General features: G+C 35.3%; 1 protein-coding gene across 7 annotated transcripts in view; it reads right to left on the bottom strand.

Annotated features, from left to right (window-relative positions):
- LOC113510145 (gastrula zinc finger protein XlCGF26.1-like) overlaps nt 1–17,589 on the bottom strand; it is a 77,168-nt gene that overhangs the window by 1,401 nt on the left and 58,178 nt on the right. The window contains exon 5 of one of the 7 annotated variants that reach the window (XM_052901248.1): nt 1,007–2,136. The exons of 1 other annotated variant lie outside the window; for it this stretch is intronic. In XM_052901248.1, coding sequence (XP_052757208.1) covers nt 1,022–2,136 — 1,115 coding nt within the window. In that variant the 3' untranslated portion in view covers nt 1,007–1,021. Of the gene's footprint in view, nt 1–1,006; nt 2,137–2,524; nt 3,882–4,076; nt 5,535–7,715; nt 10,480–11,484; nt 13,510–15,507; nt 17,580–17,589 lie in introns of those variants that run through there. 5 more of the 7 variants (XM_052901246.1, XM_052901238.1, XM_052901240.1 and 2 more) reach the window with 5 other exon arrangements.

Below are 17,589 nucleotides of genomic sequence, written 5' to 3'. Positions count from 1 at the left end.
TAAAGAAACATACACGTAACTTTAAGACCTTCAAATATTTTTTTTTTAATAAATTGTAGTCACAGACGCATATGTTCCATGTAGAATAACCAGTTATGGAGTTAAATTAATAAATGAAAACAATATTTTACATGTGTGATTTTTTTATACCACTGAGGTGGGAATCAAGCATACGGCCCACGTAATGGTAAGCGGTTACCGTAACCTAGAAACGCTTGCAATACCAGGGGTACTACGCGCGCGTTGCCGACCCTGAAGAAATCTCTTTAGCCCCCTTTTGAAGAACCCCATGCTGTAGTCTCTTGGGAAAACCTCGGCAGGGAGCTCATTCCATTTTTAACCTTTATTTACCTGAGTGTTCGTGGGAGAAAACATCTCTAAAACCGCGTTGTAAGCGACCATCTAGGCTATGAAGTTAAACTCCTTGAAACATTACCTTCAGTGTCCTGCTCGTGACAAATGAAACAAAATGAAGTAATATTTAAGCATACAAAGTTATACAGCATATAAAGCTCGCTACTTTATTTACGTGGATTTTAGAAGTAGGAAAACCAATGTCTAGTTGCAGTTATATTATTTTAAGTAAAGAGAGAGACTTTTTTATAACTTAGTCATGCAAAAATATTGGGTTTTTTTAATTGTGGCAAACCCGATTTTAATAAAATATCTATGGGACTAATTTGTAAATATATCTTTTTAGACAAAGAAATAATTTTCCAAATTAATTTACAACTGACAGAATTATAACGATAACTGACATAAAAAAAATACATCTGAATTGAGAACCTTCTTCTTTTTTAAGTCGATTGAAAATTAAAAATATTCAGATGTTGCCACACTTTCATGTGATGACATAGACTAAGGATAGTACCTGCAACGTGAACGCTCTCAACCAATTACTATTTTTATGAATTCAAAATAAGAACACAAACCGAGTCATTGAAATAAATATATTTTTGTAAATGGAATTTCAACCATAGATGAGGTATTCTTTGGATGAGTACACCAATAATTTTATAAATCAATTAAAATAGGTGCGTGGATGCCACTCTCTTACATGTTTATTAAATTCATTTCTATTGGGGAATCCATTTCCACACTCAGTACAGGTGAATTTCACGTAATCATTCCCCTCAATATGAGTTCGCATATGCTGTCTCAAGCTCCTTTGATGTCTATAAGCTTTGTGACATAAGACACACACAAAATTCCTCTCTCCCGTGTGACAAATCATATGCTTCTTCAACGTAGAAATGCAGCTGAAACTCTTTTTACATATCTCGCACTGAGTTTTCTGAGTATGAAATTTGTTCGTATGCATCGTCAAAGCCCTACGACTTGGGAAAACTGATTTACATACTTCGCACTCGAACGTGAACGTTATACCGTGAGTCTCTTTCAGATGTTTCAACTTTCTGAAGTGTTCGGCAAAACGTTCGGGACAATGTGGACACCGTAACATACGCATCTTCGTCGTACCTTCATGTGCTTTTTCTATATGATACTTCAGGTTAGAATTTGTCGTGTACACTTTGCTGCATCTATTGCAAGGGTATCCCCCAGGTAGATGGATTTCTTTATGCTGTATAAGACGCTGGTGCGTCATGAACCCAGCCCCACACGTCTCGCATACCGCGTTACTAAAATGCACATTCATATGTCGATTCAATAGTATAAAAGTTTGGAAGACTTTATCGCATATATGGCACGAGAATTGCCCGTCTTTTGTCGACAAATTGTACGCTACTATACCGTTACGTGATTCCGTAAAAGGTTTCTCGTGTTCCGTAACTAAATGTGTTCTGATCGCGTCTAAATCTGCAAAATCTTTTGAGCACACTCTACATTTCAATTCTGATATGTCTACTTTAACAGTTCTTTTGCCTTTTGGCAATAAATCTTTAAGAATAGCAGTGATGTCAGGTACATCGTGTGTTAACGTATGTTGCAAAAGTAATTTAATATCTGAGTATTGTTCACGACAGAAGAAACACTTGAAAAAATATCTGCAATAGACAAAAGGTCTCGCCGTTGTATTCTCTAGTAGTATTGCCGCGTTTTGTCTTTCCGATAGCGTCAACTCCCATATACTGGTCAGTGCTCCTTGGCGGCGCTTTGACTCCTCCCTCTGTGGTCCTGGGGAGATAAAATATTGTCTTTTAAAGTCTGCCGTTTCAGCGTTAGATCACAAACCCTCGTGGTCAAATATTTCAACTTGAAATAGTACAGTAAGCCAAGCGAAAACTGAAAACTTTATACAAATCCAATTCATGCATGGTTCTGTAATGTGATAGGCATCTATGTAGAAGTCGATGCAGAAAGATACAGCTATAGTTTGAAGAAGAAATGAAGGGAAAAATATTTTTATAAATAAAACAATATTTGCAATAAATATACCTGAATTAATGTTTATTTTTTATATGTACAATAAAACTGGTTCATGTTATTTGCATTGTGACATTTTTGTTATTAATATGATTTAAATTACTAGAATTAAAGCTATAAAATAAATGTACCACTAAAACGCATACATTAATTTTGCTTTTGAAGTTTTTGGACATTCGTAAAAAAACTTCGCTCCTTTTTTAAACAAAAGAAAATTTAACATTAGAGGTAGATAAGTTATGAACACGATTAATTTTAATGTCACTCTAAACATTTGAATCGCTGCAAATTTCGAAAACTAATATCATTGAAATATAATAACTTATCACGTAGAAATATTGAGTCAGGTGCGAAAAATTTTCAATTTATAAGATCACTGCCAAAATTTTTTACTATCGTCTTGAACTGCCATTGTGGATGCCACTGTTTCATATGTTTATTATACTCATTGCGACTATTAAATTCATTTCCGCATTCTGTACATGTAAACTTCCAAATAGGACCATGTACCCTCATATGCTGCCTCAATGTCCTCTCATGCATATAAGCTTTATGACAAACCGAGCAAACAAAATTCCGTTCTCCAGTGTGACCTCTCATATGCATTTTGAGCAATGAACGAGTCCCGAAACATTTTCCGCAGACTTTGCATTGAATTTTTTGCGTATGCAATTTCGTTGTATGTTCAGTCAAGGCACGCCGTGTGGGAAACACCGATTTACATGCTTGGCACTCGAAGGTAAACGTAATACCATGAACTTCCTTCAAGTGCGTCATTTTTCTATAGTGTTCCGAGAACCTCTCCAAGCAATGTGGACATTTCAACGGTTTTATTTTCTTAGAATTTGCAATTTCGTGTTTTTTGAAGATGTGGTAACGTAATTTGAGCTTCGTACGAAACATTTCCTGGCATTTGTCGCATTTATGATCCCCGTTTTCGTGAACTATCCTATGATTGATCAAACGTTGATGTGATATGAACCCTAAACCGCACGTTTCACAAACTACATTGAAATGAGCATTCATATGTCTGTTTAATAAGAAAAACGAATTGAAAGTCTTAGAACACTTATGACAGGAAAAAAGTCCATTATTAACGCTTAAATCGTATGCCATGAGACCGTTTCCAGCAGAATTGAACTCCTTCTTATGGTTGATGATTAAATGTTTCTTGATGTCGTCCAAATCAGAGTAATTTTGCTCACAAATTCTACATTTTAAACCTGAGATGTCTACTTTTATAACTCGCTTTCCTTTTCTCAAATGCTGCTTTAATAGACAAGATCTTTCAGGAATTGCGTGAAATGCGGTGTGTTGTAGAACCGAGTTGATCTCTGGGAAGACTTCGTTACAATAGAAGCATTTGAAATTAGCCTGTTGGTAAAAGAATGGCTTGATGGTGGTGAACTGGAGGAACGTGGCAGCGTTTTGCCTCTCCGATACGGTCATTTGCCATATGCTTGTCCTTGGTCCGCGCCGTTCACTTGTCGATAGTCCTGAGAAAATAAAATTTGACCTTAATTTCTTGTCTCCAACATACCTACATATCACTTAATTGTGACGTGCAGAAATAAAGATACCAACCGTTATTGTACTAAGATCCTTTGTTATAAATAATATTTAGAAATGATATTTTAACTTGTTAATATTCAAATCTTTGAACCGGGACTAAAGAACAAAATGATATGCTCTTTAAAAAATAAAATTATTTTTAATAAAGATTTTATTGAATATTTAAAAGTAAACAATTTTTGTAATCCATTACGAATAAATTTCATATAGGTAAGTATTAAAATGAAATATTTATAAAGCTCCATGACTGACGTTTACATGAGCGAAAAGTGATGCTTGATCCACATAATTTTGTCCACATATGGAACAAATAAAACCAATTTCGTGCTGTCTCATGTGGTCCTTCAAATTTTTCTTTCTTACATATCCCTTCCCACACACCCCACACAGAAACTTTTTCTCCCCCGAGTGAATCACCATGTGTCTCGACAAGCAATACTTGGAGAAGAATCTAGAATGACATATTGAACATTCTTGGTTTCTTTCTTGTAAATGTACGGATCTTATATGAATAAGTAGATGATATTTCAGATAGTACTCCCTTCCGCATGTCTCGCATCTGTACAATCCGGTCGTCTGATTATGGATCATTCGTAAATGTTTAGTTCTTTGATAATTAGAGTTAAATCTCTCGGGGCACATGGGGCATCTTCTCGGCCACTGTTTTAAATGGACCCCACGCATGTGTATAGTTCTTTTTGCGGGATTACTAAAGATTTTATTGCATTTGTCACAAGGGAAGTTCCCTGATTTGTGAATCTGGAGGTGCCTTCGCAGCAAATGGAGGGATATGAATACGGAGCCACACATATCACAACTGTAGTTGTTGTAATGTTTACTCATGTGAATAATAAGAAGTCTTAGCTTTAAGAAACTCTCTCCGCAAATTTGACAGTCAAATGTCTTCGCATCAAGTTTGAATGGGATAAGATTATCTTTAAAACTTAAATCTACACTTTTGCCATGTTTCTTTAAATGTTCTTTGAGTGCTTCTATATTTGGTAGTATTTCCAAACACAATTTGCATTGTATATTACTAACATCCACTTTCAAATTCTTATCTCGGACCCTATTATTCAATTCTAGTTTTAGTTCTTTAGCACTATGGTCATTTATAGAATGTTCTTTTAATAGAGCTGCATCTAAAAAGGGTTTTGCACATACAAAACACTTATATTTATTTCCAGAATGAACAAAGGGGTATACATGAGAATTTTCGAAAATAGTTAAAGCGTTCTGTTTCCAAACATCAAACTGTTTATTTTTCGATGTTCTGTGACTATATTTATAAAGACCTTGAACAGTTTTGATATTAACTGTAACAGCATTAGACTGTTCCGTGATTCCATCGAGAGATATTGGCTCTTGCAACATCATCATTTTAGTGCGTCTTTCTTCAAGTTTTATCTTTCGTTTTACTCTAACTTTCGTTTTTAGTGAATACTTTTTTAGCTTTTTCTTTTCTTTTTCATACGGCAATGTATCTAGAGGTATGGGAGTCTTCAGAACTGTTAATTTTATATCAGCGCCATCTTCGTCTTTTAGTATAATTGTAGAATCTGTTTCTTGGATGATTCCTAGAAGAAAAATAAAAATATTGATAGGATTTGCTTTAGCAATGTGTTAATCTAATCACGGAATAATACTAGAATTAGTTACTTACAAAATAAGAGCGTTACAATGTCTACAGTTAATATCCAACCACCAATGTTAAATCTATATATTAAGGCGTGAAATTTTGTTCCTCTTTTTACAAAAATTGCGCGGACGAAAGGGTACGGAATTCATAATCGCCCATTTATAGTTTATATAGAGAAGGAGTGTAGAATGCTAATATTTTTATTTTAATTACGCGTAAATATACATTAAATCAATAAAAAAAAAAATTACACACACTACCATGTATTTGACACGCACACGCATATATACAATTTATTACAATATATGTTATGGTCGAATTTGGACCATTGGGCGACCACTAATTAATATTGATACGAAGTAAAATAATATTGAATCAGTTGAGAGAAATATAACACGGTTTTATATTGTTAAATCGTAAAAATATTATGTTACAATTAAGTAAACTTTTAATTTGTAAAAATACTTCGTTACAATAAAGTAAGCTTTAGAAGTAATTTTTCATTTATTCAAATCAGCCGTTACCTATCCACTGTTGAATATTGGCTACCCACATAAGAAGATTTATGACAGTTACCACACTTAGCAGGCGGGTTGGCAACCGCAATTCAGTTTTTAGTAATGTTTTAAGAGACGCTGCTGCCCATTCCCTGACTATTAAGTTCTCTTAGTCGCCTATTACACCTACGGGAAAGAAAGCGGTGGCCCATTGTATGTCAGGACCACACGGAGTTTTAGGAATAAGTATTTATTTAATAATGGCTGTGTTTCCGTTTGAAGGGTGGGATATGGCGTGAATTTACTGGGTACAGAGAAATAACACCCGAGTCCTCAGGAATGGCAACGCATGGGGGGTATCATGGGCGAAACAGTATACTCTGTTATGTCCATGGTACTGCTCATGTCTATAGGCGACGGTTACCACTTTCCATCAGGCGGGCCGTCAGCTTGTTTGCCATTCTAAGTTGTATAAAAAAAAAATACCAGCTGTATTCTATGTCTTCGCTCGCGTGAATCATTTTATCAGGTATTTTATATTTTAACTAAAGATATGACCTATCCTTGTAGATAATTCCATTCGAATTTATTCAGTACATTTATTATGTATATTTATCCTATCTTATAATTTTATTACTATATCCCTCCCTTTAAACCGAAATAGCCACAGGTACAGCTATAACTTCTTGACGATAAATTGGTACAAGTGTACAGGTTCACTAAATATCCTGGAACTATATTTTATTACTGCCCTATAACCATATGAATTTTTTGATAAATTGGCATAAAATATTGACTTGTCATATTTTTAAAGGATGAAGACGAAATGACATCCGGCTCGAAGGACTAATTCGTTTAGGCCTTTATGAGTAGAAGAGGATGACTTAATGATAACACAGTGAACTGTAAAACTGTTATAATTCTCGTTGTAGTTATTCAAATTTGATTAAAACAATATTAAAAAAAAAACATAACCTATACTTATAATAAATCTGTAGTCGATACTGATGCCAAAATGGTAATCAGTAAAATTTTTGTATGTCTGTATGTTCGTTATAGAAACAAAAACTACTCGACGGATTTTAATGAAACTTGGTACAATTGTTCTTCATACCCCTGGGCAGGTTATAGTATACTTTTCATCACGCTACGATTAATAGGAGCAAAGCATTGAAGGGAAATGTTGGGAAAACGGGAGAAGTTACTACATTTTTAAGCTTCTGTCGCGTGTGAAGCCTTAATGGCCACTTTTTAAAATGTAAAAATGCTCACCCGTGCGACGCCGGGACGGGCCGCTACTTTTTTTTGTAATAGATGATAATGAAATGGTAACCCCGCCTGCGCTAACGGTATACGCTGGCGGGGCACCAGTGAGAGATGATAGGTGAGGATGAAAAGGCAGGTCATTTAGGCCATCTTGATAAATACACCTGGATTGTTTCCAGGAGAGACCACGTGGAGGTAGACCTGGCAGGGTATACTGCTAACAATGGGACTGGTAGTCCGCATTACTAACATTTTCTTTTTATTTTTATTTATTAATTTCTACAAACTATTCTACCTGATTACAACTAAGAAACTTTGAGAAATAAAAAAAGGAATATGCAAAATATAATTTTATTATTGTGCACCTAAAATATAAATAATCATGAATTACATAGTTACAATTAAAATACCATAATAATTAATAGATATTAAATAAAGTTGGAATTCAAAAAACATAATATCTAATTTATTAAATATACACATCATTTTTGGAGGCAAAGGAATCAAGAATTTCATGTAATGACGTACGATCTCCATAAAGAAAATAAAAAAAAAAATGCAATGCAGAGTTGCAACAAACAAACAGCTAATGGAAAATGGTAACCGTCACCTACTGACGTGAACAGCGCCACAATTTGACATGCAATGGTGCAAGTACGGAGAGCTAGATGGCGTTACGCACCAGGGCCGTCGGAGTCTGCTCAGCCAACCACAAATTGAATGAATGAATAAATCAAAACTCTTTATTGTCCCCTTCAAAGAATTATACAGATTAATTTAATGGAAATTTTCGCACCTTATAAATGTAAATAAAATAGGTTACATACATACATATCTGTCACGCCTGTCTCCCATTAGGGTAGGCAGAAACAATGGAACGCCAAATGCTTCGATTCAAACAAACCTCTTTCGCTTCTTCCACATTTATCAATCTTTTCATACACGCTCGCCGGTTACGGGTAATTTTAATTTGGTCCTTCTACAGCACGTCGCCTATTTGGTCAACATACGTCCGTCTAGGGCGGCCCCTACCGACATCTCCATTCATTCTTGCTCGACATTAATCATGGCAACACAGTTAAACGGTTCTGGGCTCATAAGGATTAACTTCTGAGCTGCAAAATATCTTCAAAAAAGGGTTAATCTACAGTGTATGATAAAGAGCTAATGATAAAAAACGTTTGCATTTTATAGTAATTATATATATTTATATTTTGATTCGATTTTATCAACCTAACCTAACCTAAACAGTTTAATAGTTAGGGCCCCAGATCTTTTTGCACCAGACCTTGGGTTACCTAACTACGCCTCTGGTGACACGCATAATACTCTTTGCTTTATCCTTACTGACACATTATTAGTTATGTAAATAAAAATGTATTTTTTATTATTAATTGCAATTGTGGTAATTTTCATACAAGATAAAATCGTAATCTTTGACGGTACAAACGTGAATGAAAATTCAAGAACGACAATAAATTATAAGCCTCCTATACTAATTCAACATTTGAACGTAGTATGGAAGGCTAAAAAACCTTTAGTCGTTTTTCGAAGCACATTTTGTTATTGGTGGAAACGCCCAGTTTCAATAATAGTATGTTACAAAGTACATTAACAATTTCAATTTCAGCTTACATATATATGCTAATGAGAATTACTTGCAGATACTTCATTTGATGAAAGTGGCAACCGAAGTAAAATATATCAATCTTTCTGACCAGAAATCAACAATTCCAAATTCTTTGTATTAGAATTAATAATTCTATCTTTCCCCAAAAAATCTTAAATTTTAAAGACATATGGGAAATAGAAAAATATATAATTTGTATCGACACGAAAACAGAAATTGCACTTCTGACTGTAATACTATATTTATATCACCTTAACGCAAAAGAATTAAGAAATCCTAGACTAAACTTCACGATACGCCATGCAGCCTCAAATGGTCTTTCAAATTCTTCCTCCTCAAAAATGCCATTCCGCAGACTTCGCATTTATAATTCTTCTCCCCTGTATGAATTATCATATGACGCTTCAAAGTCTCCTTGTTGCAGAACCTTTGATGGCATACATCGCACTGTTGGTTCCTCTCTTGTAAATGAACAGATCTTGTGTGACAAATTAAATGGTACTTCAAATTAAACGCTCTCCCACATGTCTCACACTTATGGACCCTAGTCGATTGGTTATGGACGTCTTGCAGATGAATCGTCCTTTTGTAATTTGAATTGAATCGTTCCGGACACATTGGGCAGCGTCTGGGAAACTGTTTCATATGTACCCCTCTTACGTGAAGAGTCCTCTTGTACGCTGTATTGAAGACTTTGCTGCAACGGTCACACGGGAAGTTTCCGTTCTCGTGCACCTCCAAATGTTTCTTCAAGAGTCGTAACGTCATAAACCCAGAGCCACATATCTCGCAGCTGTAGTTATTAAAGTGCACGCTCATGTGAATAACTAAAATCCTAATTTTTATAAATGACTCCTCGCAAATAACACATTTATAAACACCGTTGTGTGCGTCCAAATTGAATGGTATTATGTTGTCTTTTAAATCGGGATCTATGGGTTTTTCGTGGGTCTTCAAATGATGCTTCAATTCTAAGAGATCTTTTGGCCTTAACGAGCAAATCTTGCACATTATATCGCTGATGTCAACTTTCAAGATGTTCTCTCGTCTATTGTTTACTAATCTCTTCAAGGGAGCGAAGGTATGAGTATCGATCATGTGCTGCCTCAGCAATTGCGTTTCCAGAAACGGTTGCGAGCATACAAAGCATTTGAATTTGTTGTTCCCATAAATAAAAGGGTACACAGTCGAGTACTCGAAGAGCGTCAGCGCATTCTGTCTGACGTCACCTGTTTTCTGATGTTCTTTAGGTTTTGCAAGATTTGTGGCGAATTTTATAGGAGACACGGATCTTGGCAGGGAAAGCGGTGACGGACTGCGCGAGGGACTGAACTTTTTCACTGTAACTTCATAATCATAGTCCAAATCCATCTGTTTCAATTTGCTGAAGTTGACCAGTGTGCCCAATGGTCTACAGAGCGATCGGTCGTAGGCAACTTGGAATAAAGGCACAGTCCGTCTAGATTTCTCCGTATCTGTGTTGTCGGTTCCTAAAAACAGAAAAAAATGTATGTACTTGTATGTGGTCCCATTCATGCAGACTTTTATAGTATTAATCAGTGAGTAAATTCGTTTATGTGTGGATTAGAACCGTATTCCATTATATATGGTTATATTTAGGATTTTTTAAAAATCACATGATAAAAGACAAATAAAGAGTAAAAATATGACAAATTGTAAATGAAAACAATTAATAGGAAATTTAAAGAATTAATTAAATTCTCTAATTCTCATAATATTTAATAAAACTCATATACAAAGTGATTTTTTGTCTTCTCTCTTGCCTCATGGTCCACCATTTTAATCACCATTTTAACTTGAACAATAACTTTACAACATTTTACAAAAATTCATATCTCTTGACTTGTTCGATCATACATAATAGTATCATGAACGTAGTGGGAGTTCTGAATTTACTAGATGCAGATACGTAGTATTGGAACTGTTATCATCATTAATTTTTATAAAAAGACTAGCTATTGTGACTTCCCTTTTATACGTGTGGATTTCAGAAATAGAAAAACAAATAGGCCATTTCTAGATGATGTAGAAAGATAAAGCATACACCAGATTTTAAGTTAAATCTTCAAAAACAAAAATGTGTACTATATCCAAATTGGTGCAGCGGTTTCTGCATGATGCCGAAATAAACATACAGACAGTCTAATATATAAATATGTATATCATGCACAGGCTTTTTAATGACCATGTAATTTTAGACATAGTACTTTTAAATACTCATAATGTTAACAGAGATTTAAAAGAGTAACTATTGAGTTTTTTGCGGACTCTTCTTAACAGATAACAACTTTCCGAACCCTAAAGTAGATTTAAAAAAAATTGACGTTTTAAATGCTTGAAAACAAGTCTATTTGAAGAAATTATTTGAATAAAAATTTGAAGATTAAAAATAAACAAATAAGTAACTAAAATATTTTATTAATACAAAATTGTGAAATAATTTAAATACACAAATGGTAATAAAAAATTTGATCGTATTTCTGGAAAAAACCAGGGAAAGATTTAAAATAGTAATATAGTAAAATAACACATTACAATTTGTTATTATTATGAAGAATTGTATAAGAACAAAAATAAGTTTTCAAGAATTATTTCTTATTAAATTCGTGAGTGAATTGTTCACTCTTAATTGCTCAAGTGTGTTACGCACCTTAAATCGTGAAAACAGTCATATATACAAACGTATTACGTTTTATTATATCTAATTAAATTATAAATTTCATTATTATTATTACGAAACTACAAAAGATATTTTAGAGCTAGGGCCCAGTCACTGCATCTTTTTTTTTTGCAACTTAGAATGGTAAACAAGCCGACAGCCCACCTGTTTTTTGCAACTTAGAATAGCAAACAAGATGTAAAATGGTAACCGTCGCCTATAGACATGAGCAGTACCATGGACATAACAGAGTATACTATTTCGTCCATGATACCTCCTATGCGTTGCCGTTCCTGAGGACTTAGGTGTTCTTCCTCTGTACCTTGTACATTCACTGCCATATGCCCATTCAAACCGAAACACAGCCATGCAAACACAACTGCTTCACGGTTGAAACACGCATAGGACAGAGGTGCTCAAGAAATCGACTTTTGGACAAAGTCTCCCTCTGGTAAAATAATCTATATATAATATAAAAACACAAATCCCAAGTGTAGCTATATTTGAATTATATTAAAACAATTTGTGCCAATAAATTACTTAGAATATGGCTTATATTTTCTATTTTTCCGATAATTTTGTAATTTCTCAATTTTTGAGATACTGTACAATGACTGGCTTCAGAAAGAAAGATCTGTTTTACGAGTTTTATGGCGTCACCCATTTAATCATGACGGAAACAAACCACATGCCATTTTATTATCCGGTACCGCGGTGGGATGGTGTACTTTGGTGTGATGTTTCAAACTACAGTTCTGAACGAATCCAGTTCCACAAATTGTGCACACAAAACGCCTGTCATTATCGTGTATCCTCATATGCTCCCGTAATGTGTACTTCCTAGCGTATGCTTTCTTACAAACGTTGCATTTATACTTTCTCTCCCCTCCGTGTCTTATCATGTGGTCCTTCAGCTCAGATTTAGAGTAAAACTTCCATTCGCAAACATCGCAAGTATGTCTCTTCATCTTCAAATGCACAGTCTTTATATGAAGCCCTAATTTTCCGCTCAAACTGAACACTTTGGGGCACATGTTACATTTGAACTCTTTTAATTTGAGCCCGTGAATGTTGGATATATGTTTGTTCCTTTGAAAGTAGTTCCTAAACGTTTCCGCGCAGTGTGGACACCTATGTCGTTTCACTTGCAAATGGACTGTAGCAAAATGTTCATTTTTCGCATTCGTCGAACGGAACACCTTGTCGCAGCTCTCGCACGGAAAAGAACCAGTTTCGTGCGAGAACGCGTGCGTTCTTAGTCTTTCCGGCGTCATAAAGCCAGTTCCGCATTGCTCACATATGAAATTTTGGAAGTGCACATTCATATGATGGTTTAGCGATTTGAACTCTGCGTACCGTTCATCGCAAAGTGCGCATGGGAAGTCATATTGTGTTACTGTGAAAGGCAAAACTCCATCGTTCGATTTTGGGTCTATACTTTTCATGTGTTTTAACAATAAATGCGTTTTCAATATATGAAGGTCTTTGATGTTTTCTTCGCAGAGCTTACAACCTACATCTGTTATATCTACTTTGATCAGCTCGTATTTCTTTAGTTTTGACATTGCTTCTTTTATTTGGACGCACTTTTGGGAAGGATGCTCTAAAAGGTTATGTTCTCTCAACTTCGCTGGATCGGAGAATTGCTGTTCACAGTAAAAGCACAGGTACAAGTTCTTCATCCATCTGAACGGACATATTTTGGAATTTTCCAGAAGCACCGTGGCGTATCGTCGCCGAGCCTTCAGTTCGTCGTTTAGCTTTTTACGTTCCTCCTGGCTCCGCGCTTGCTCGAGTTTTCTAAGTTCTACGTCTGCCGAATCGACAGGCGAGTCATCACCTAAAAATGAGAAAACATACGTGCATGAGCGTCTCTCTTTAATTACATGCAACTTACAGGTATTTTAAATATTCCCTGATAGCACGGCGATATCTGGCTGTAAAAAGACGGCATTCTTTGATCATTTTAAAGTCATGACCCTAAAAATGGCGTCTGTTTAGCCTCTTCAGACAACATCCTTTGAGTTGCATCCCTAAAATAGCCAAAAAATGTTGTCTTTTTAATGTTGCGATTGTCGTCGTGTTACCTGGGTTGATTTTATTAGTTCATTAGATTAGAATTCGTCAATTGAGAAAATTGCTCATTCACGTGATATTTTCTTAATGAAAAAAATATAGAAGAATAAATACAATGTAACTTGTTCAGACAGAGCCAGGTAATTATAAATTAAGCACAGCTTATGCTGTAGGTACTGGACAACTAAGTGGCTAATGTAAATTATACGTATGAATACATGTTTATATATTTTATCATGCCCTCAAATAAACTGTTCTCTAATTATTCATCTCCATCCAAAGGTTATGTTGCTGTGTGGTCCCGGCATAGAATAGGCCAGCGCTTTCTTTCCCGAGGATGTCTTAAGAGGCGACTAAGGGATTTTACTAGCCGAGGGATGAGCAGCAGCGTCCCTCTATATAATAACACTAAAGTCTAACTGCAGTTGCCAATCCGCCTGCCAAGCGTGGCAACTACTGGAAAAACCTCATCCAAAGGTTGCCTGGAAGAGATTGTTGTTAGCAATAATGCCGCTCATTGTTTTCTGTATACCGTAATTATATTTTCAGAACTATTTATTTCTTGTATTTTTACCAAGTTTACAACTGTAATCTTTTGGAAAAAATAATAAAGAAAATCTTTAAAAAGATGTATGCATAAAAAGATTATTCTTCTTCAGGCATCATTTGGATAGAGGTGAAAATTCTAGAGATGGGTAATATCCGATGTCTAAATTATTGAGTTTTTCTGGACATTGTTGACCACTCATTGCGATATCGCCCATAGTAGTTGGATATCTTTTTCATCTTCACGATTTTTCATCGTGCCTCCCACCAAATCGTTTATATTTACTCCTCTCCATCCAAAGGTTGCCTGGAAGAGATTGCACTTAGCGATAAGGTCGCCAATTGTTTTCTCATTGTGATTATTTCTTGTAATTATTTATATTTATAATAAGTTTACTATTGTAACCTTTTGGAGGAAACAATAAAGAGTATCTATCTATCTATGTTCATTAGGAGCAGGTTCATCATTTCGATATTATATTGGATAACCGATAACAAATATATATCGGTTTGAACGGTGGAATATGGCAGTGAATTTACTGGGTACAGAGGAATAACACCCGAGTCTTTAGGAATGGCAACGCCCCTCATGGGTATCATGGGCGAAACAATATACTCTGTTATGTCCACGATACTGTCTGTCGTCTACAAGCGACGGTTACCACTTTCCATCAGATGGGCCGTCAGCTTGTTTGCCATTCTAAGTCGTATATAAAAAACTGTTATTGGGTCAATATATGTATAGATATTGTAACTACAATATATAGATATTGCTATATTAATTTTATCATAATTAGAATAAATATTGTTACTGTAAGGTATTATACTGTACCTTACAGTAACAATATTTACTGTACTACTGTAAAGTAAATATTACCTAAAATGTCTCCAGATAAATAAGATTTTACCATTTTGCACGCCATTAAAACAATGTGGCTAAATATGTGATTCTATAACATCAAATAAGATCAATTTCAAACATATTTATGCCTATAAATTAGTATTATTGTATATAACCCACTCTTAAAAAACACAACTAAAAATAATAAAGAACGAAGGTTGACAGAGATAAAGATAAAACCTGTAGTTTTTGTAATAATAATAGACAAATTATTTCTGGCATAATCCATCTTGTGTTTATAAAGTAACTTAAAATATGCGGTAGTAGTATCTGTGGTAGTAGCTATAAATAATAGTCTGTGGTCCAGGGAATAAAATATTGCAATTAAAAATCCTCTTAAAAAAGAAATAAAAATACAATTGGTCAATATCCTTTACATGCCCAGGATGCTGTAGAAGGCAACAAAGAGAACAAGTACAATAATAAGTGCCACACTACCACATCGATCGCCTAATTCTCAAACTAGGATATCCTGTCTTATGACGAACCCGCTAACGACCATCTGAAGGCACAACTAAAACACTCAGACCTGAGAGAAGGAAATATCGATCGAATCTACACCAAATCGACTAGTTAATGTGATAACATCCTTCTTAAGGTATGAGACTTGGTAGTAATCATGGCATTTCGAAAAAATTAGAGAAAGAAGAATTTTTAAATAAATTTATTTTCAATCGATTAAAGTATCTAATTACATATATTCTGGACTATAGAAAAGTTCGATTTTTGCTTCAACCTCCATGTGATTCGAAAAAAATCAAAGTGCCAATCGATACTCGATACATTTTTTGCATCGAATTTTCTTGAAGATCTTTTTTTTTTATACAACTTAGAATGGCAAACAAGCTGACGGCTACCTTATGGAAAGTGGTAACCGTCGCTTATAGACATGAGCAGTACTATGGACATAACAGAGTATACTGTTTCGCCCATGATACCCCCTATGCGTTGCCATTCCTTAGGATTTAGATGTTATTCCTCTGTACCCTGTAAATTCACGCCATATCCCACCCTTCAAACCGAAACACAGCCATGCAAACACAACTGCTTCACGGTTGAAACACGAATGGGACAGAGGTGCCCAAGCAAAACGACTTTTGTACAAAGTTTCCCTCTGGTATTACACATTTTAAAATTTTATATTTTCGTTTCTATATCAATGACTTGGACATCTTTATGATGAGTTTTCATATGACTTGTCAAACTGCACTTCTGCACAAATGCCCTTCCGCAACATTTGCAAATGAATCTTTTGTCGTTGTTATGTATGCTCATGTGACTATGTAAAGTAGTTTTCCTCAAGTAAGATTTACCGCAAACCTCGCATTTAAAATTTCTAACCCCACTATGACAGGCCATGTGAATCTCTAAATTCGATTTATAAGAAGTTTTAAAATTACAAATGTCGCATGTGTATAAATTGAGCCTTATATGCTTCTGTCTCTCGTGCGCTCTCAATGCGGAGCTGAGTACAAAAGATTGGGGGCAAAAACTGCATTTGTAATTGTTCATTTTGTCTCCGTGAACTTCTATCATATGTTTCACTTTTTGGTAGTAATCCTTGAACCATTCTGGACAATAATTGCATACACTCCGACCCTTCTTCATATGTATTAGCTTATAGTGCGAACGATTGCGAGATTCGCTCGTATACACTTTTCCGCATTCTTTACAAGGATATTCACCGTTCTCATGTACTTTCAAATGGCCTTTCAATCTCTCTACTGTCATAAATCCGGTGCCACACTGTTCACAAAAGAATCTGCGATAATGCTCTTTAACGTGATTATTCAATCTGCTATACTTATTAAATTCATTGTCGCACAGCACACACTGCCATTTATCATCAGTAATCCTGAACAGCGTGGTTCCATCATTATTGACATCAATTTTTTTCTCATGTTCTTCGAGTAAGTGGTGTTTGAGTTGGTCAAAACCATTAAGCTCTGAATTACACAATTTGCAACCAAAATTTGTTACATTCATTTTTATGAGCTGCGATTTTCCAGTTCTGTTAAGTGCCTTGCGTATATCTTTCTCCTCCAGCGAGCTATGTTCTGTATTGGTATGCGTCTCCAACTCAGACATATTAAAGAAACTCCTTGTGCAATAAATGCACATGTAAAATCTATTGAATCTGAATGGGCACAAGGTTGTGCTTTTAATAAGAATAACTGCACTGCGTCTACTGGCCTCTTTAGTAAGTAAATCTTTCTTGGTATCCCCATCATCAATGTTACTGATTTTCACAGGGCATGATAGTGACCCTTGAGGTCCTGTACCATCCCGCGGTAATCCTGTCTCCTCGACATGAAGAACTTTTATCTTCACAGGATATCTACGATCTTCGGCTATTGTGCGTACGCGCACGGGTGTTTGTTGTTGACCTAAAAATAA

The sequence above is a fragment of the Galleria mellonella genome, unplaced genomic scaffold, assembly GCF_026898425.1.
Source record: "Galleria mellonella isolate WM207_F2 unplaced genomic scaffold, CSIRO_AGI_GalMel_v1 utg778, whole genome shotgun sequence".
Lineage (NCBI taxonomy): Eukaryota > Metazoa > Arthropoda > Insecta > Lepidoptera > Pyralidae > Galleria > Galleria mellonella.
Note: the sequence above shows the minus strand (reverse complement) of the source record. Positions and strands in the feature narration are given on the sequence as shown.